This window comes from Prionailurus bengalensis, chromosome C1 (assembly GCF_016509475.1).
Source record: "Prionailurus bengalensis isolate Pbe53 chromosome C1, Fcat_Pben_1.1_paternal_pri, whole genome shotgun sequence".
Classification (NCBI taxonomy): Eukaryota; Metazoa; Chordata; class Mammalia; order Carnivora; family Felidae; genus Prionailurus; species Prionailurus bengalensis.
In genome coordinates this window covers 40,599,399-40,621,465 of record NC_057345.1, presented here as the reverse complement: position 1 = coordinate 40,621,465, position 22,067 = coordinate 40,599,399, and the positions used below count along the sequence as shown (strand labels likewise).

Sequence of the window (22,067 nt, the reverse complement as noted above, 5' to 3'; positions counted from 1 at the left end):
TCTTAGGATTTGTCATTTTTTTTAATTTGTACATTGATAATAAAATAGAATTTCTGTAACCGGTTTAGAAGAAAAGCTGAAGACCAGTATGACAACTCTTAATTACTGAGTAACATAGAGTTTAACCTTCCAACACTTTATTCTGATAAGTTACTTACCTCCTGTCCTTTTAAAATGAAAAGGCATAATGTTGCATGTTGAGAAAAATAGTTTTTCATCTTTAACAGTATTTAAAAAGAATCATTACTCTATTTTCAGGAAAACCCTAAATAGTATGTTAATGGATGGCTCTCAGTTAATAAATGTGCTGTTGAAGTAGTTTTTAATTTGGGGTGAGATCAAAGAAATAATCTGTCTTTTCATATCTTTCAAAAAAATGTTTTAATGTTTGTTTTTGAGACAGAGACCAAAAGCACAAGCAGGGGGAGGGGCAGAGAAAGAGACAGAATTTGAAGCAGGCTCCAGGCTCTGAGCTGTCAGCACAGAGCCCAACATAGGACTTGAACCCACAAACTGTGAGAGCATGACGAAGTCGTGACACTGAGCCGAAGTCAGACATTTAATCTACTGAGCCACCTAGGCACCCCCACCCCCCACCCCACTGTGTTTTTATATCTGTGAAACTTCTATCAAACAGTAAAAACCTTCATGTTTTTCTTCCTGGCCTCTCCAAAAAACAAAACAAACAAAAACTACTATCTTCTTTCTCCCACATAGAAACTTAAAGTATATCTTTTTTTTTATTACACATCATGAGTCATTTAAAAATTTAATATATTATTAACATTTATAATTATGGTCCATGAGAGGTGAAAACTGTGTACCTGAAGCTTCTTGACTGAATAGAAACTTGAAGCCATTCAGGAATATAAAAACAACTGGCAGAGGGAGATGTTTCTTGAACTACTATTTCATCTAGCTTTCATTGAGGATCTACTTTTAAATTTGGTTTAGATTATTTTTACAAAATTTTTCTGACTCTTGTTTTCCTAGTTTCAAATTCTGTTTCAAATCCAGAAGAAAAAGGAAATACAATGTATATCATGTAAGTGGCAACAATCATAAGTCATATGGAAACCTTATTTTAATTGTGATGTCTCTTTCTTTATATAGGTAAAGAGAAATGTGTATGACCTTACGAGTATCCCCGTTCGCCATCAGTTATGGGAGGGCTGGCCAGCTTCTGCCACAGATGACTCAGTAAGTGACCATTGAGTTGTCATTTTTTTATTCTCTTCTCTTTTGCCATTTTCAATCTAATTGGCTGTGATTATCACAAAGCAGAATCAAATGCTTTGAATATTCCACTGAAAGAACTTTAGAAATTAAATAATGTGAAAATGAGTTCTAATAATTTGAGGTCACTTGCAGAACACATATCATAAACCAAGTAACATCAACATTCTTTTGGTAATGTTACAGTATCAGTATCAGGAATTTGATGCTGCTTGATTTGACTTAATTTTTTCCTTGATAAAAAGAATGTATTTAGACATTCCTAATGAAATATCCCAAACACAAAATAGTTTTTCCTAAATTACAGATGTCTCAAAATCAACCTAATCATATTTAGTTTTAAAACTACATTTCCCATAGTAGATTGATACTTTTTAAAAAAGTTAATTTGTATAGTAATATTGATGGCACTGTATTCTTAAACATACCCATAATTTTCACCAGCATAACAAGCTAGAGGAAAAGATTTAGTTTATTATTTTTACCTATTATTATATCCATTTACAATGATTATCCTATTGTTAATTTTGAAACCTTTCTTATCTATACTGTTTGCAGTAATCATTCTTTTCCAAGAGAGTAAATTTTATTGTCTAAGGAGGCCAATTGTAATTACATTTTGGCCACTTTTTCCCATGTTCTTGGCTGTTCTAACCAGACACCCTTTAAAAAAAAAAAAGTTAAAAATGAGAATGTTTCAAGAATTTTGACGTTAACTCTAACGTGTATAATAAATCAGACTGCAAAGAAATTGAGACCTTGTAAACATCTTACAATAATAAATACCCAAATAATAATATTGTATTATCTAGTAAATATTACATTTCCATCTGGATAATAATTACTCCTTCTTTCTCAGCACCAACATCATACATTTTGTGGAAGATAGAAATATTTTTAAATAATTTATGTAGATGCCACTTGAGTCTAAATTATTCCATAGTTTAAACACTATGCCTTTGGAAAATGCTTTATAGATTATGAAACTTTAAAAATAATCAGAAAATAGGGGCCCCTGGGTGGCTCAGTTGGTTAGGCATCCGAGTTCAGCTCAGGTCATGATCTCACAGTTTGTGGGTTTGAGCCTCATATCGGGCTCTGTGCTGACATCTCAGAGCCTGGAGCCTGCTTCAGATTCTGTGTCTCCCTTTCTCTCTGCCCCTCTCCCTCTCACAGTGTGTGTCTCTCTCAAAAATAAGTATTAAAAAAATATTTTAAGTAATCGGAAAATAGAGCAAAAAATTTTTAAGTGAATCCTTCCAGAAAAAAATTGTTTACATATAGGCACATTTCTTTCCTTTTTTTTTTTAAAGAATTTTTTTTATGTTTATTTAGTTTTGAGAGAAAGAGAGAGACAAAGTGTGAGTAGGGGAGAGGCAGAGAGAGGGAGACACAGAATCTGAAGCAGGCTCCAGACTCTCAGCTGTCAGCACAGAGCCCGACGCAGGACTTGAACTCACAAAACGTGAGATCATGACCTGAGCCAAAGTTCGCTGCTTAACCGACTAGGCCACCCAGGTGCCCCTAGGCACATTTATTTCTAAGCAACTGATTTTAATGTTGATATAGTAAATCATTAGAACTATTGGCTGGTTTTCCATGGCTAAGGGGTAGGGATGTGGTTGCTGGTTTTAGTTTGGATTGTTTTTTTCCCTGTTGGTGAAAATTTGACACATCTGACAGAAAATGTGCCATGTTTATTTTTAACAAAAATAAGAGAGTAATGTTCATAAAAGATAGCCTTCTGTTTACCTGAGGAGACATGGAGAAACCAGAAATGTTCTCAACATTGTTTTATAACCTGCCACGAGAAATCATAACATTAATAGAAGAAAATAATTAAGATCTGAGCATGTCACTTAAATTCTTTGAGCTTTAGTTGCCTCACTAATTTGCAGTTTTATTATAAGAAGGATTAGTGATAATATATATACAGTACCTGGCTCAAAGTAGACACTCAATAAATGAGTCACTATTACAATTAATATTAACATAGAATATTAACTCAGAAAAGTATCACATGCAAGAATTTGCTGGGTTATATAAATGAAATGGTATTTGAGATTTGCTTCAAAATAACTTGTGAGGTTGGGAGAGTAAGTGGAGATATAGGTAAATCTAAATTAGCTACCTATAGATCATTGTTGAAGCTGGATGATGTGTATATTCAGTTTATCATACTGTTTTCTCAACTTTTATATACATTTGGAAATTTCTGTAATATAAAATTTAAAGTAAAAATAATTGTCTGATTGAAGAGCAAGAACACAAAGTAATAAAGTCCAGAAATGTGGGACTTCATAGGATTTGAAAAGCCAACTGCCCTGAGATGCCATTTTTGTGGAAACCAGACTGAAACAGACTTTTCAGATGCAAGTTCTAAGAGTGATAGGCAAATTTAGTGAAAAATTTAGTGAAAAATTGTTAGTATTATAGTAGTGAATTGCTCTATAGCATCATGCCTTATACATCTTAGGTGTTAAATAATTGAAGAAAATTGACACAGTCTTTTATGAGGCCCATGTTTTAATGATTGTTATAACATTTAATTTTTTACCAAAGAGTTCTAATACAATTTCATTCCTATAGGAGAATATAGAAAGCAGCTTAAACTCATCGTTCAAGACTATAATACTACCTCATGCTGTATCTAAGTCACAGCTAACACAAGAGGGAATCTCCATTAAGAGACTTGATTTTTTTTTTTTTGCCTCATTATTCATATTTGCACCTTGTCCCAGAACCTGTGAAGTGATGCCTGCCCACACCTCCCCAGAGCAAATGTTGCCACATTGGCAGGATGTTGCCTTGAGCTGTATGATTTGATACAACAAAGATGTTCAGGGCCAGGCTGCTTTTAACTGGTGCCATAGCAGATCCACTAGCTCCAGTACTTAAATTTTGGCAAAAATAGCTTATAACTGTAGTCTTCTAAGGAGATTCTAGGCAAATAAATGTTGTGAAACCTTTCTTTCATTAGGATTATGAAAACTCATAAAGCTGGTGCTTGTAATCTATATTGTTGCAGGTGATGGTGTTTTTATACTTATTTAAATCACTCAAGTGGAGGCATCTGCTACAAAACAAGATCGTCCTCACAGCTTAGGGCATGAATTGGGTACAGCTGAGAAATGTCAGCTGTGTAAACAGCCTGAAATGTGTTACCAACAAAAATATAATTAATTTCTTTCCAACACAGTGTGCCATAACTTAATACTTAGAATGGTTTAACTTTCAGAGAAAGCACCTGAACATTTTCTTCCCAGTGCCAGAGTAGAGGATTGATTATAAAGGTCATTAAAAGTGAGGTTAGTTTGCACTTTTCCTGCTCAATTGCAGATATTTGTGTGGCTTTGAATATATAGTAGCTTTAGATAAACAGTGGCTTCCATGAATTTATGGAAACATCTTAGATCAAGAAGTGAATGGGTTTGAGATGATGCAAATGTTCTAAAATTCGATCATGGCCAGGTTGCACAACTCTATAAATTTACTAAAAATCATTTAATTGAACATTTAAAAATGAGTAAATTTTATAGCATGTAAATTATACCTCACAAGCTATTTTTTATAAAAGTTAATGGAGAACTAGATTAAAATACTTTTTTCATTTACATTTTTATGTTGTATGAGAAATTTTTTGCAATAACACAGAAGATGTTTTCTTTAGCGTACTTCTCATTAACCTTTGACTTAGCAAACAGGACAAAGAAATAGACTCCTTATAATTAGATTCTTGTATAATCTTAAGTCTCTTACCAATCTAATAGACTACACTTTTTTGACATTTTCAATGCTACTCATTGAAGTCAACAATCATTTAAAACATTGTTGTTCCATCTCCCTTCAGAGTTAAAATATTTTCTTTGCTTGTAGTTGTACTCTAATGGGGTACGGGATACTGTATGAATTGTCAATAACTCTTTCAGTTCCTTTTGTGCTCTTTCACCAGGGAAATAGGTATCTAAAGCTGACCAGTAGGGGAATGTTTTCATGCTGTGACAGTTCAGCTGTGAGAACAAGGAGTTGCAAGTAGGCGAAATCTCATTTTACACTTTAACAAGGATGCTCTTGGATTCCACAGAGTAGAAATAATTTTAACACTCTGAATTATGTCTAGACACCTTATTTATTATAATGCAGATAATTTGAATGTACATAGTTTTAAAAATTCCAAGTTTTAATAATGCTTGTACAAAGAAAGAAAAATCCTTCAGGTTTATTTTATTAAAACAATTTTTTATAGTTTAATGTATTTTAATAGGAAACTTACAAGAACGGCACAGAAGACAGACAACATTAAAAACATGTACTTGCATGTAGGACAACTCAGAAAAGTATAGTGAATGGTTAGAATCTACTGTATGATAAAAATGCTACAAACACCATTTAGTTGCCGTCAGTAAGAAATTTACTTGTTTTTAAAAATTTTTTTGAATATTTATTTTTGAGAGAGACAGAGACAGAATGCGAGTGGGTTAGGGGCAGAGAGAGAGGGAGACACAGAATCCGAAGCAGACTCCAGGGTCTGAGCCGTCAGCACAGAGCCCAGTGTGGGGCTCGAACTCATGAGCTGTGAGATCATGACCTGAGCCGAAGTCAGATGCTCAGCTGACTGAGCCACCCAGGTGCCCCAAGAAATTTACTTGTTTTTTTAAAATCCAAATGCTGGCATTGTCCTGAAAAATTTAACAGGTTTATTTACTATTGTTATAAAGTTGAACTGCAAAACTTGTCCACTGAAACGTTTTGACTCGCATTAATGCTTTATGTCCCCATATTTATATTAAAAATTGACACACAAATGAAAGTGGAAAAACTGTCAGTACCTAATTTCTGTCCCCTATTTTTTCACTTATAATCATATACTTATACGTATTTTGACCCTCTGGGAAAAAAAAGTTCAGAACTACAAATAACTTGTAGAGGAGAATTTCTTTTTAAAGAATGAAATGTTTTCCATCATAGTGGATTCTTTTTAAAAAAATTTTTTTTAATGTTTATTTATTTTTGAGACAGAGAGAGACAGAGCATGAGCAGGGAAGGGGCAGAGAGAGAGGGAGACACAGAATGTGAAGCAGGCTCCAGGCTCCGAGCTGTCAGCACAGAGTCCGATGCGGGGCTCGAACTCACGAACTGTGAGATCATGACCTGAGCCGAAGTCGGACGCTTAACCGACTGAGCCACCCAGGCGCCTCCATAGTGGATTCTTAAGTATGTCCTCCATGTATGTGGCATGATAGCTGGATGTCTTTTGGCATAAATGTTACACGTTTGGCATGGATAGCACACACACTGGTTCTTCAAAAAGGCCTACCAGATAGGCCTCGCTTGCCTCCTGCAAAGCACCAGTAGCTGCACTCTGGAAGCACAAATATATTTTTATATCTTGAGCAATTTCTTGCACCAGCCGCTGGAAAGAAGTTTGAGAATCAAAAGGTCAGTGGACTTCTGATGACATCTAATTTCAGAGTGCCACAGTACCAGGCCTATAACAATGAGGTTTCTTCACCCTTCCAGTAGGGGGTGCACTCTTGTCAGCAGCTTTTGTATCAGGTTGCTTCCTCTGTGCTTTAGAAGTGTTGGATTTGCTGGCAGTCTGCTTTTTAGGAGCCATGGTGTAGAGAACTCTTACTTACCCCCCTTCTCCTTTGGCTGGAGCTGGGCAAGTTAGAGGCGGTGCAGCAGCGCTGCAAGCACAATTTAATTCTTCTGTTTTTAGTACTTTTTTATTGTGTGCCTTTTTTTTTTCTTTTGAGATTACTAATGGTCTGCCAGGGTTCCATCATTGGCTAGAGGAATGTGAACTCAGAATTTGAGAAATTAGGAATTTTTGATTCAGGTCTTTAGGCATGTGTTAGGAATTAGAAAGCTGCTTATTATATATTTTCACATTGAAAATGAGATCATTTACAAGTAGAATCATTACATAGTGACTTTTCTATAAAATAAAAATAAAACAAAAACCACACATATCCCTCCTGCCTTTTTGTATTTTTAAATAAAAAGAATTTGTGAACATAGAAATGTTATCTACTTTGATCCTTCTAATGGGGACCATTTTCTTCTATAACTTCTCTCTGATGCATGTGTTTGTCAGGTGTCAAATTATGGACATTTCCTTGCCACTGGTTCCCTGCCCACCACTTTATAGGAGCTGCTGTCTGAAGAGACTATCACAATTACCACATACTTAGAAAACAGTAGTTCTCTATTAAGTAAACTCATAAGCCTCTACTGTAGTCATTCCATCCATTGTTGCAAGGTTAATATTTCTGAGGTGCAGAATGAATTACATTCATCCTTGCTTGCTTATCTTCAATAGCAACCCAGCACTTGCTGATTTATGTACAGATATTTATGCTGGCACTCAAAACCCTTCATTCTTTGGTCTGAAATGTCTCTTGTAGGTTTATTTTCCCATAGTCCCAGAATAAATCATCAATAAATGTTTCTTGAATAAATGGTTGAATATGATAACATATATATCTCAGCTTAGGTAACTACTCATTTTGCCATTCCTCAAATATACCTGGTGCTCCCTTCTGCTCTGTGTCAGTTAATCATACTATTCCTTCTGCCTGGAATACCTACAGCAATTATTTCCTTCCTCAAGACCCTTCTTTAAGAAACTTTACCTTTATCCCTCTTCCCATGCCACCTTTGCCAGCTCTCTTAGAAATTAGTTTATATTTCTGTTCCATTTAAACTTTTAAAATTATTTGTTTTGTTCTTTCCTTCTTTAGTTCCTCTCACCTGGCTCCATTACTTACCATCTCAATAACCACAAACAATGAACCTTTCTGGGTGTCAGTCTCTATAACTATAGAACAGAGATAATTACTCCTAGAGGTATTATGAAGACTGAAAGAGTCAGTATTTATAAATACAGTTACCCCTGAGTTTATTTCAAAGACTAAAGTAGTGCTAGATAGTGTCTAATGTAGTTAACCTTTGGCTATTACTGTTTTTAATCCATCTATCTGTTCATTCACTAGACATCTGTAGAACAACTCTTACAGGCCAGTAACCATGCTTGCCCTTAAAGTTGCAAGGATAAGGTTTGTTCTTCAGGTCCAGTTCCTTAGGGATTGCAAGTATAGTGTGAGACAGATACATAAACAATGATAATTGCAGTCTATGTAAATGCAGAGAGATCACAGAAGAGGGAGCAACCAATTTTGCTGACAGATGGGAGTGGTAAGAAAATGACTTCCCAAGAAAGCGACATTTGATTACATTTTAATTCATATTTTTGTGTTCCTCTCTTTTGTAAGTTTAAAAATTAGGAGTAAGCACTGTCTTCCTCATCTTTGTATGCTCCGTAAGGATCAAACATAGTGTTTTATACATTCACTCATTTGAATTGTTCAAAGTTTTGCTAAATTGACATCTATGATAATAAACAACTAAACAATGAATTTGTATGATTTTAGTAACTTGATAAACTGAGATTCAAGTTTCTAATAAAAATTAAATTATCTTTCTAATACAAATTTCTTTCCAATAAAAATTAAATTATCAAAACTCAGTATTTCTTTAGTGGCAAGTAGAACAACGTAGTTGTGGGGAGCAGGGCAACACCACGCTGATTTGTACGTTTGTATGTGTGTTTGTGAGAGAGCAGGGCAATCCAAGTTCATTGAATCCCAATATTGCTGTTATTTGGATAAGTTAGTTATGGTATGAATTTCAGTTTCCTCATCTGCAAAGTGAGGATGATATTGACACCTTTGAAAGTCTATTGTGAAGATTAAATGGATTAACATAATAGGTTGAAACATGAAATTACCACTTTTTATGGACACAATGGTTGAATATTAACAACTTCATATGGTTTTACCAAGTAGATAATACACATAATATAATGCAGGGTTTGGCAATTGTAACTGTCAGCCCAAATCCCACTCAACATTTATTTTTGTAAATAATGTTTTATTGGAACACCGTCACATCCATTTGTATATGTATTGTAAACAGCTTCTTTTACAGTATAACTAACAACAGGGATGTGTGGTTGCAACAATCGACATGCCCACAAAGCCTAAAATATCCGCTGTTTGAACCTTTACAAAAAAAAGTTTGCTAACCCCTGGTGTAACTAACATCTGGCATTTAGTAGGCCATTCAACAAACATTAGCTCCTTTTCCCCTGAGTGAGCACCTTCTGTATATCACATACACATGCAGAATCAGAAGCATTCTTTGAGTAACTTCAGGGTCATCCTATGCTATTTAAATTATTTTGTTGGCCCATCCTAGGTCAGACAAATTTATGCAATCTTTGGATGTCTTCACTGGCTCTTTCTTTATTTGGCAAGGTTATAGATAATGTTGCTTCTGATGGTGAGACTCCATTGCTTCAGAGCGTCCATTGCCCTTGTCAACATATAGAGTCTTTTACAAATAACACAGGCAAAGACTAAACAGAAAGAACAGCTTTGAAAGCAGAGGAAAGTTTTATTTTTAAAGGAATGAAAAGTTGTGAAATGGACTGTACCCTGAACAGAGAGAGAAATTTGGGAGGGTGGATGAAGCATTCAAGGGACATATTTACTCAGTAAATATGAGGGCAAACACATGGAAGCAAGGCCGCCCCCAACACAAACTTTGCAAGCATTTTGATCTAATGCTGTGAATCTTGATTTTACAAGGGGTTTATTAAAATCCTAAGCCTGTAGACTACTGTTTCTGTCCATGAATAGTTAACTGCTATGGAAATTTTCTTCCCTCTATAAACAAGTGGAAGACTGGATAAAATATGTGAAATAACTATTTTCAGATATTAGACAACAGATAATGTAGGACTCTGAAGGAGACATACGAGCCCTATGGTAGTCTTACATTCTGCCTGGAGGAATTTCTGGATTCCAGAGTACAGAGAGGAAACCAAAGCAGGAACTGGTTATTTTATTGAGTTTGAAAAGAAAGTGTTTAGGGAAGTCAAGGCAGCTAGACTTTGGAACGTAAAGTACTAGCAGAGGAAAAACCTCTAGAAATCTATATAGTGTTCCCCTGGTGTTTAGTTGAGTACCAATCTGTGCATGCAGATGGTGAAATTCCAGGAGGCTGGATAAAGAACAACTGCCAGGAGAAAGAACAATTAACTAGGATCTGTAAGGCAAACAATTCTCAGAGCTCACATAGAACTGGGAATAGTTTGAGTTCCCACTGGCCATTGTGGAGACACCTCAGTGACTACATGGGGCATTCAAAGGGTATCCACCAGAAGAGTCACATCTTAATGGAGAGAGTAAGCAAGGCTTAGGGTGAAGCTACTCTAGGACTGCCCTTTTACACGCTTAAAAACAATCTTCAAAAAGAACAAGCTGATTAACAAATAACTGCCTCTAGAAAACAGAGTCCAGCATCCAGTCAAAAATTACTATACATACGAACAGCAGAGAAACCTAACTCACAATCAGGAGAGAAATTAGTCAAAAGAAATACACATAGAAATTACTTAGATTGGGGTGCCTGGTTAGCTCAGTCGGTTAAGCATCTGACTTCAGCTAAGGTCATGACCTCGCAGTTCTTGAGTTTGGGCCCTGCAGAGGGTTCTGCTGACAGCTCAGAGCCCGGAGCCTGCTTCAGATTCTTTGTGTTCCTCTCTCTCTGTGCCTCCCCTGCTCACGCTCTGTCTCTCTTTCAAAAAAAAAAAAATTTTTTTTTTTAAAGTGACTTAGATAATTAAATTAGCACATAGGGATTTGAGCTTTATAAATATTATGAACATGTTCAAGTATTTAAAAACATGTAGTTAATGAGGGGAGACTAGAATATATAAAATGGAATAATGTATCATTCTAGAGATAAACAATATTATATCTGAAATGACTATTTTACTGGATGGCTTAATAGATTAGAAAGTGCCAAAGAAAAGACCAGTGAACTTTAATATGTAGCAATAGAAACTATCTAAATTGAAGCACAGAGAGAAAAAAAGACAAGAATAAATGAACAAAGTGTCAATGACCCCTAGGACAAAATCAAGCAGTCTAACATACGTGTAATTGGATCCTAAAGGGAGAGAAAAGGTAGGGGAAGGAGGTCAAGACAAAAAATATTTGAAGAAATAATCTCTGAAATTTTTACATATTTGATAAAAACCATAACACTTACAGATCCAAGAAACTCAATGTACTCCATGAAAGGTAAACACAAAGATTTCTACACTGAGGAGTATCATTATCAAAGGTGAAAACAAGTGATAAAGAGAAGAAATTTCAAAGCAGAAAGAGTTAAAAAACAACAACACTGATTACATAGGGGAACAAATGTAGATTCTTTAGATTTCTCATCAGAAACAATGCAGCTAAAAAGCAGTAGAATGCCATTTTTAAAGTACTAAAAGTTAAAAAAAAATGACAACCTAGAATTCGATATCAGATGAAAATGTTCTTTCAAAACTGAATGAAAAATACTTCTCTAAACAAAAATTGAATTTGGTGTCAGTAAACCTGCAGTGCAAGAAATGATAAAAAAATTTCTTTAAGCCAAAGGAAAATAACACTACATGAAGTAGTATAATATTAATTGAAGATAGTCTGTTATATTAAAGATGCATATTGTAAACCTTAGAGCAACCACTAAAAAAAAAAAAGACAAAAAACATAGCTAATAAGCTGTTAAGAAGGATAAAATGGAATTACTTTAAAAATTATCCAGAATAAGGCAGGAAAAAAGAAAAATTGGGATATGTACAAAACAAATAGCAAGATGAAAGATTTAAATCCAACTACATTATAATTACAGTAAATGTAAATGGTCTATTAAAGGGCAAAGATTGTCAAAATGAATTTTAAAAAACAAGACTCAGCTATATGCTGCCTATCAGAAACTTACTTTAAGTATAATGACTATAAGAAAGCTATAATGACTATGTTAACATCAAAGTACAAAACAAAGAATATTAAAAGGAGACATTTCATATGACTGAAAGGACAGTTCATCAAGGAGACATAACAGTCTTAAATATATATGCACCTAAAAGCAGTTTCAAAATACATAAAATAAAACCTGACAAGACCAAAAGAATAGACAAGTTTACAATAATAACTACTGATTTCATTCTGTATCAGCAGTTGCCAGAAAATAACAGATAAGGATATAGAAGACTTGAGCAACACTCTTAACTAACTTGACCTAATTGAAATTTATAGACACTTTACTCAGCAATAGCAGAGTACACTTTCTTTTCCAGTGTAACAATGGTCCATTCACCAAAATAGACACAGCCTGGACCATAAAGTTTTAGTACATTTTAGAGGACTGCAAAAAAGTCAATATCTGACCAAAACAAAATTAAGTTACAAATTTTTGTAATTTATGTAATTTGTAATTTACATTTTATCTTTATTCTTATACACTTTGTTTAGTAGTTTGCATGTCCAATATAATCAAAGAAAAAACTACTAAAAGTGACAAGTGAAATTAACACAGGCACAAGCTGCAAGATTAATACAGCAAAAAAATGAAAGTTACTATATAGCACCAAAGAAAATTTTGAAAATGGAGGGTTTTTTTTCCGTATAGGACATTTATTGTCAAATTGGTTTCCATACAACACCCAGTGCTCATCCCAAAAGATGCCCTCTTCAATACCCATCACCCAACCTCCCCTCCCTTCCACCCCCCATCAGCCCTCAGTTCTCAGTTTTTTTTTGTTTGTTTTTTTTTTTTTTTAAATTTTTTTTTTCTCAACGTTTATTTATTTTTGGGACAGAGAGAGACAGAGCATGAACGGGGGAGGGGCAGAGAGAGAGGGAGACACAGAATCGGAAACAGGCTCCAGGCTCTGAGCCATCAGCCCAGAGCCCGACGCGGGGCTCGAACTCCCGGACCGCGAGATCGTGACCTGGCTGAAGTCGGACGCTTTAACCGACTGCGCCACCCAGGCGCCCCTTAAGAGTCTCTTATGCTTTGGCTCTCTCCCTCTCTAACCTCTCTCTCTCTTTTTTTTTTCTTCCCCTCCCCCATGGGTTCCTGTTAAGTTTCTCAGGATCCACATAAGAGTGAAAATATATGGTATCTGTCTTTCTCTGTGTGTCTTATTTCACTTAGCATCACACTCTCCAGTTCCATCCATGTTGCTACAAAGGGCCATATTTCATTCTTTCTCATTGCCACATAGTACTCCATTGTGTATATAAACCACAATTTTTTTATCCATTCATCAGTTGATGAACATTTAGGCTCTTTCCACAATTTGGCTATTGTTGAGAGTGCTGCTATAAACATTGGGGTACAAGTGCCCCTATGCATCAGTACTCCTGTATCCCTTGGGTAAGTTCCTAGCAGTACTACTGCTGGGTCATAGGGTAGGTCTATTTTTAATTTTCTGAGGAACCTCCACACTGTTTTCCAGAGTGGCTGCACCAGTTTGCATTCCCACCAACAGTGCAAGAGGGTTCCCGTTTCTCCACATCCTCTCCAGCATCTCTAGTCTCCTGATTTGTTCATTTTAGCCACTCTGACTGGCGTGAGGTGATATCTGAGTGTGGTTTTCATTTGTATTTCCCTGATGAGGAGCGACGTTGAGCATCTTTTCATGTGCCTGTTGGCCATCTGGATGTCTTCTTTAGAGAAGTGTCTATTCATGTTTTCTGCCCATTTCTTCACTGGATTATTTGTTTTTCGGGTGTGGAGTTTGGTGAGCTCTTTATACATTTTGGATACTAGCCCTTTGTCTAATATGTCATTTGCAAATATCTTTTCCCATTCTGTTGGTTGCTTTTAGTTTTGTTGGTTGTTTCCTTTGCTGTGCAGAAGCTTTTTATCTTCATGAGGTCCCAATAGTTCACTTTTGCTTTTAATTCCCTTGCCTTTGGGGATGTGTCAAGTAAGAAATTGCTACGGATGAGGTCAGAGAGGTCTTTTCCTGCTTTCTCCTCTAGGGTTTTGATGGTTTCCTGTCTCACATTCAGGTTCTTTATCCATTTTGAGTTTATTTTTGTGAATGGTGTAAGAAAGTGGTCTAGTTTATTCTTCTGCATGTTGCTGTCCAGTTCTCCCAGCACCATTTGTTAAAGGGACTGTCTTTTTTCCATTGGATATTCTTTCCTGCTTTGTAAAAGATTAGTTGACCATACTTTTGTGGGTCTAGTTCTGGGGTTTCTATTCTATTCCATTGGTCTATGTGTCTGTGTTTGTGCCAATATCATGCTGTCTTGATGATTACAGCTTTGTAGTAGAGGCTAAAGTCTGGGATTGTGATGCCTCCTGCTTTGGTCTTCTTCTTCAAAATTCCTTTGGCTATTCGGGGCCTTTTGTGGTTCCATACAGATTTTAGGATTGCTTGTTCTAGCTTCGAGAAGAATGCTGGTGCAAATTTGATTGGGATTGCATTGAATGTGTAGATAGCTTTGGGTAGTATTGATATTTTGACAATATTTATTCTTCCAACCCATGAGCACGGAATGTTTTTCCATTTCTTTATACCTTCTTCAATTTCCTTCGTAAGCTTTCTATAGTTTTCAGCATACATCTTTGGTTAGATTTATTCCTAGGTATTTTATGCTTCTTGGTGAAATTGTGAATGGGATCAGTTTCTTTATTTGTCTTTCTGTTGCTTCATTATTAGTGTATAAGAATGCAACTGTACATTGATTTTGTATCCTGCGACTTTGCTGAATTCATGTATCAGTTCTAGCAGACTTTTGGTGGACTCTGTCAGATTTTCCATGTATAGTATCATGTCATCTGCAAAAAGTGAAAGCTTGACTTCATCTTTGCCAATTTTGATACCTCTGATTTCCTTTTGTTGTCTGATTGCTGATGCTAGAACTTCCAACACTATGTTAAACAACAGCGGTGAGAGTGGACATCCCTGTCGTGTTCCTGATCTCAGGGGGAAAGCTCTCAGTTTTTCCCCATTGAGAATGATATTAGCTGTGGGCTTTTCATAAATGGCTTTTATGATGTCTGAGTATGTTCCTTGTATCCCGACTTTCTCGAGAGTTTTTATTAAGAAAGGATGCTGAATTTTGTTAAATGCTTTTTCTGCATCAATTGACAGGATCATATGGTTCTTATCTTTTCTTTTATTAATGTGTATCACGTTGATTGATTTGTGAATGTTGAACTAGCCCTGCAGCCCAGGAATGAATCCCACTTGATCATGGTGAATAATTCTTTTTATATGCTGTTGAATTCAATTTGCTAGTGTCTTATTGAGAATTTTTGCATCCATTTTCATCAGGGATATTGGCCTGTAGTTCTCTTTTTTTACTGGGTCTCTGTCTGGTTAAGGAATCAAAATAATGAGTCTGGAAGTTTTCCTTCCCTTTCTATTTTTTGGAATAGCTTGACAAGGATAGGTATTATCTCTGCTTTAAATGTCTGGTAGAATTCCCCAGGGAAGCCATCTGGTCCTGTACTCTTATTTGTTGGGAGATTTTTGATAACTGATTCAGTTTCTTTGCTAGTTATGGGTCTGTTCAAGCTTTCTATTTCCTCCTGTTTGAGTTTTAGAAGTGTGCAGGTGTTTAGGAATTTGTCCATTTCTTCCAGGTTGTCCAGTTTGTTGGCATATAATTTTTCATAGTATTCCCTGATAATTGCTTGTATTTCTGAGGGATTGGTTGTAATAATTCCAGAAAATGGAGTTTTTGAAATAATATACTATTCACGATTCACCCAAAAACATGAAATATATAAGGATAAATCTAACAAAATATGTGTAAGATCTGTACACTGAAAACTACAAATTATTGCATAAAGAAATATGGGCATACCTTGGAGATATCAAAGATTTGCTTCCAGACCACTGCAATAAAGCAAATACCACAATAAAGCAAGTCAAACAAATACTTTTCTCCTAGTGCGTATGAAAGTTATGTTTACATTATACTGTAGTCTGTGAAGTGTGCAACAGAATTATGTCTAAAAAGAACAATGTACATACCTTAATTTAAAAACACTTTATTGCTCAATATGCAAACTGTCATCTAAGCTTTTAGTGACTTGTAATCTTTTTGCTGGTCTAGGGTCTTAGCTTGATGTTGATGACAGCTGACTAATCAGGATGGTGGCTGCAGAAGTTTGGGGTAGCTGTGGCAATTTCTTAAAATAGGAAAAAAATAAAATCTGCTGTACTGATTGACTCTTCCTTTCATGGACAATTTCTCTGTAGCACGTGATGTTGTTTGATAGCATTTTACCCACAGTAGAACTTCTTTCAAAACTGGAGTCACTCCTCTCAAATCTTGCTGCTGCTTTATCCACTAAGTTTATGTAGTATTCTAAATCTTCTATTGTCATTTCAACAGTCTTCATAGTATCTTCACCAGTTGATTCCATCTAAAGATGCCATTTTCTTTGTTCATCTGTAAAAAGCTCATCATCTGTTCACATTTTATCATGAGATTGCAGTCATTCATTCACATCTTCAAACTCCACTTTTAATTCTAGTTCTCCTGCTCTTTCTACCACATCTGCAGTTACTTCCTTAACTGAAGTGTTGAACTCCTCAAAGTCATCCATGAGAGTTGGAATCAACTTTTCCCAAACTGCTGTTCATGCTGATATTTTGGCTTCTTCCCATGAATCAAGAAATGTTCTTAATGGCATCTAGAAGGGTGAATCCTTTCTGGAAGGTTTCAATCCGTTTGGTCTAGATCCATCAGATGAATCACTATCTATGACAGCAATAGCCTTACAAAATGGATTTCTTAAATGATGAGACTTGAAAGTCAAAATGACTTCTTGATCCATGGGCTGCAGAATGGATGCTGTGTTAGCAGGCATGAAAACAACATTCATCTCTTTGTACATTTCCATCAGAGCTCTTGGGTGGCCAGGAACATTGTCAATAAGCAGTAGTATTTTGAAAGGAATCTTTTTTTCTGAGCAGGTCTCAACAGTGGGCTTAAAATATTTGGTAAACCATGCTGTAAACAGGTTTGCTGTCATCTAAGCTTTGTTTGATTTAAAGAGCACAGGAAGAGTTGGGGCACATGGGGAGTCATGACCTGATTTCGGCTCAGGTCATGATCCCAGAGTTGTGAGATTGAGCCCCATGTTGAGCTTGAGATTCTCTCTTCTTCTGCCCTTCTCCCCCACTTGCTGTCTGAATGAATGAATGAATGAATGAATGAATGAATGAATGAATGAATAACACAGGCGGAGTAGATTTAGTGTAATTCCTAAGGGCCCTAGGATTTTCAGAATGGTAAAGAAGCATGGGCTTCAACTTAAAGCCACCAGCTGCATTAGTCCCTTACAAGAGTCAGCCTGTCCTTTGAAGCTTTAAAGCCAGGCATTAACTTGTCTCTAGCAATGAAAGTCTTAAATTGCATCCTTTTCCATATAAGGCTGTTCTGTCCACATTGAGATTCTGTTGTTTAGTGTAGCCACCTTCATTAATTATCTTAGCTGGAGCTTCCAGATAACCTGCTGCAGCTTCTACATCAGCACCTGCTGCTTCACCTTGTAGTTTCATCTTATAGAGATGGCTTCTTTCCTTAAATCCTGCGAACACGCCCCTGCTAGCTTCATACTTTTCTTCTGCAGCTTCCTCCCCTCTCTCAACCATCACAGAATTGAAGAGCGTTAGGGCCTTGCTCTGGATTAGGTTTTGGCTTAAGTGAATGTTGTGGCTAGTTTGATCTTCCATCCAGACCACTCAGACTTTATCCATATCAGCAGTATAGCTATTTCGCTTTCTTATTCATATATTCACTGGAGTAGCACTTTTAGTTTCCTTCAAGAACTGTCCCTTTGCCTTCATGACTTGGCTAACTAGTGCAAGAGGCCTAGCTCTCAGTCTTTCTACATGTCTTCTTCAGTAAGCTTGATCATTTGTAGCTTTTAATATAAAGTGAGAGACCTGCAACTCTTTTTTTTTTTAATGTTTATTGATTTTTGAGAGACTGAGAGAGACAGAGCATGAGCAGAGGAGGGGCAGAGAGAGAGGGAGACATAGAAGCCAAAGTAGGGCTCCAGGCTCTGAGCTGTCAGCACAGAGCCCAATGTGGGGTTCAAACCCACAAACCATGAGATCATGACCTGAGCCGAAGTCAGATGCTCAACCGACTGAGCCACCCAGGCACCCGATACCTGCGACTCTTCATTTCACTTAAACACTCAGGAGCCATTGTAGGATTATTAACTGGTGTAATTTCAATAATGTTGTGTCTCAGAGAATAGGGAGGCCTGAGGAGAGAGAGAGTGATGGGGAAAAGCTGGTTTTAGAGCAATCAGAACATACATAACATTTATTGATTAAGTTTGCTGCCTTATATGGGTGTGGTTCATGGTCTCCTAAAACAATTACAATAGTAACTTCAAAGATCACTGATCGTATATAACTGTAACAAATATAATAATAATGGAAAAGTTGGAAATACTATAAGAATTACCCAAATGCAGCACAAAGACAAAAAGTGAGAAAATACTGTTGGAAAAATTGGCACTGATAGAGTTGTTCCATAAAGAATTACCATAAACCTTCAATTCGTAAAACAAAACAAAACAAAACAAAGTAAAAAAACCATACAGTATCTGTTAAGTGCAACAAAGTGAAGCACGATAAAATGAGGTGTACCTATAAAGTCCTTAAAAGTGGAGAGGTGTAGGGGCATCTGGGTGGCTCAGTTGGTTAAGCATCTGGCTTCACCTCAGGTCATGATCTCACAGCTCATGATTCAAGCCCTGCGTCAGGCTCTGTGAAGAGCCTGGAGGCTGCTTCTGTCTCTCTCTGCCCCTCCCCAACTCACACTGTGTACATATCTTTCTATCTCTCTTTCAAATATAAACATTAAAAAAAACTTTTTTAGGGGCGCCTGGGTGGCGCAGTCGGTTAAGCGTCCGACTTCAGCCAGGTCACGATCTCGCGCTCCGTGAGTTCGAGCCCCGCGTCAGGCTCTGGGCTGATGGCTCAGAGCCTGGAGCCTGTTTCGGATTCTGTGTCTCCCTCTCTCTCTGCCCCTCCCCCGTTCATGCTCTGTCTCTTGCTGTCCCAAAAATAAATAAACCTTGAAAAAAAAAAAAAACTTTTTTAATGGAGAGGTATATCATGGTCATGGATTGGAACTTCAATATTTTCAAGGTTTTATTTCTCCCCACGCTAATCTGTGGATTTACTGCATTCCCAATCGAAATCTCAATAGCTTATTTGGGGTAGAAATTGATGTTACTTCTAAAATTTATATAGAAATATAAAGGATGTAGAATTCCCAAAGCAGTTTTGAAAAAGAACAAAGTTGGTGGACTATATTGCCCGATTTCAAAAAAGAATACAGTATTCAAGCGAATGTGATATGTGTAAAGACAAGCATATAGATCAATGGATAAAATACAGCATTCAGAAATAGATTGTGTGTGTGTGTATACACATATAAACATACATTAACTATATCTATATTATATATAGATATATATATGTCAATTGGTTTTGTACAAAGATATCAAAATAGTTCAATGGAGAAAGGATGGTTCTTTTTTTTTTTTTTTTTTTTAACAAATAGTGATGTCAGTAAGGACAACTTGAACCTTTATGTCCTACACAAGAATTATCTTGAAATGGATCATAGACCTAAATGCAAAAGCTACAGCTGTAAAACTGGTAGAAGAAAATATAGGAGAAAATCTTCTAAGACTTGAGAGTAGAAAAAAATTTCTTAGGACACTAAAAGCCCTCACCATAAAAGAAAAAAAAAGTACATTTGGCTTCATCACAGATTGTAACTTTTGCTCTTCAGTAGACACCATTCAGGGAAAAAAGGAAGGGCAACCACAGACTTGGATGAAATATGTGGAAAACATATATTTGGCAGAGACCTTATATCCAGATTATATAAAGAAGTCTTGGGGTGCCTGGGTGGTTCAGTCGGTTAAGTGTCTGACTTCAGCTGAGGTCATGATCTCGTGGTTTGTGGGTTCGAGTCCCGCATCAGGCTCTGTGCTGACAGCTCAGAGCCTGGAGCCTCCTTCAGATTCTGCGTCTCCCTCTCTCTCTGCCCCTCCCCGCTCATGCTGTCTTTCTCTCTCAAAAATGCATAAACATTTGGGGCGCCTGGGTGGCGCAGTCGGTTAAGCGTCCGACTTCAGCCAGGTCACGATCTCGCAGTCCGTGAGTTCGAGCCCCGCGTCAGGCTCTGGGCTGATGGCTCAGAGCCTGGAGCCTGTTTCCGATTCTGTGTCTCCCTCTCTCTCTGCCCCTCCCCTGTTCACACTCTGTCTCTCTCTGTCCCAAAAATAAATAAACGTTGAAAAAAAAAATTAAAAAAAAAAATGCATAAACATTAAAAAAAAAAAAGTCTTAACTAAATAATACTAGGAAATTGGAGGGGGGTGATAGAAATTTTTGATATTTTGATTGTGGCGGTGGTGGTTACAAATATATATATATCAAAACTCCTTAAACTGTACACTTTAAAATGGGTGCATTTTGGGGTGCCTGGGTGGCTCAGTCGGTTGAGTGTCTGATTCTTTGTTTTGGGATCATGATCTCGTGGTTTGTGGGTTCGAGCCCCAAGTGGGGCTCCATGCTGTCAGTGCTGAATTCTCTCTCTGCCCCTCCCCCACTCACACTTACACTCTCTCTCAAAATAAACTTTAAAAAATACTTTAAAAATTGGGTGCATTTTATTATAGGTGACTGGGCCTCATTAAGTTTTATTTTTAATAGTAGATTATGATGAGGGATGCCTGGGTGGCTCAGTTGGTTAAGCGTCTGACTTTGGCTTAGGTCATGATCTCACAGTTTGTGAGTTCAAGCCCACGTCGGGCTCTGTGCTGACAGCTCAGAGCCTGGAGCCTGGTTTGGATTCTGTGTCTCCCTCTCTGTCTGCGCCTCCCCTGCACATTCTCTGCCTCTCTTTGTCTCAAAAATAAATAAAACATTAAAAAACTTAAAAAAATAGATGATGATGAATATGTTGATTTAAAACCATAATTGATAGATGAGAAGGCAAAATCCAGAATCAGTATTCAACTCCAAATCTGCTCCCTCCCTGATGCCATGTACCTTCTTTTGTACCATGCTATTTCTTCCGTGTTCCATGTTTCTCCAGATAATTTCAATTTTTAAATATCCAGTCAGATTTTTTCCAGAATTGTACTCATACTGGTTTGAAGCTTAATACTTATTCCATAAAAAGCAGAAACAGAGAAAATTTGTCTTCATTTTCCTTTATTTGGGTAGCATTTATGTGTTTTTGAAAGTAAGTGAATTTTAGATTTTCATCGTAGCACTTTGGTTTGCATATATGTGTGTTCTTGAATAGTAGCCATATGCTGGTAGTTGAGGACATTAAGAGACATTCATATAGTGATTTTTAGTTTACAAACATTTCATATATATGATCTCATTTGAGCCAAGTAGCAGATTATAAGTAAATAATTTTTGATAAAAATAGTACACAATGGAATACAGTTGATATTATTGTAAATTTTCCTCAGTGCTATTTCAAACCACTTCTTTCTTCTAACTAGCTCTTATAAAGAGTAGTTGTAATAACTTATTTGTTTACATATACTTTTCTCTCTATAAGACTATGAACTCTTTGAGGACAAGAGGCCGATCTTATTCATCTCTGTGTCTTAAGTACCTAGTAGAGTCCCTAGCACAAAATAAACAGTAAATGTTTCTTGTATTTATATTAAATGTAACTCTGAAAAGTCAAGTGATTGGCTCTAAATCGCAATAAATAACTGATAGCCAAGTACTCCAGTACATATTACTGCTTTCTTCAGAGGCTCCGCTGCTCTTTTTCAAGAAACCAAGCTCTTTTCCTCTGTAACTGAGAAAGGTCTTATTAGAACTCTTGTACCTGACCCCATTCTATAACTGAGAAACGAAGGTTGTTTAGAATACATATGTGCACTAC

General features: G+C 36.5%; 1 protein-coding gene across 3 annotated transcripts in view; it reads left to right on the top strand.

The window, feature by feature from the left end:
- Positions 1–22,067, top strand: part of FAF1 (Fas associated factor 1) — a 519,809-nt gene that overhangs the window by 289,780 nt on the left and 207,962 nt on the right. For all 3 annotated transcript variants that reach the window (XM_043578729.1, XM_043578731.1, XM_043578730.1), the window contains one exon: positions 1,114–1,200. In XM_043578729.1, coding sequence (XP_043434664.1) covers positions 1,114–1,200 — 87 coding nt within the window. The remainder of the gene's footprint in view (positions 1–1,113; positions 1,201–22,067) is intronic.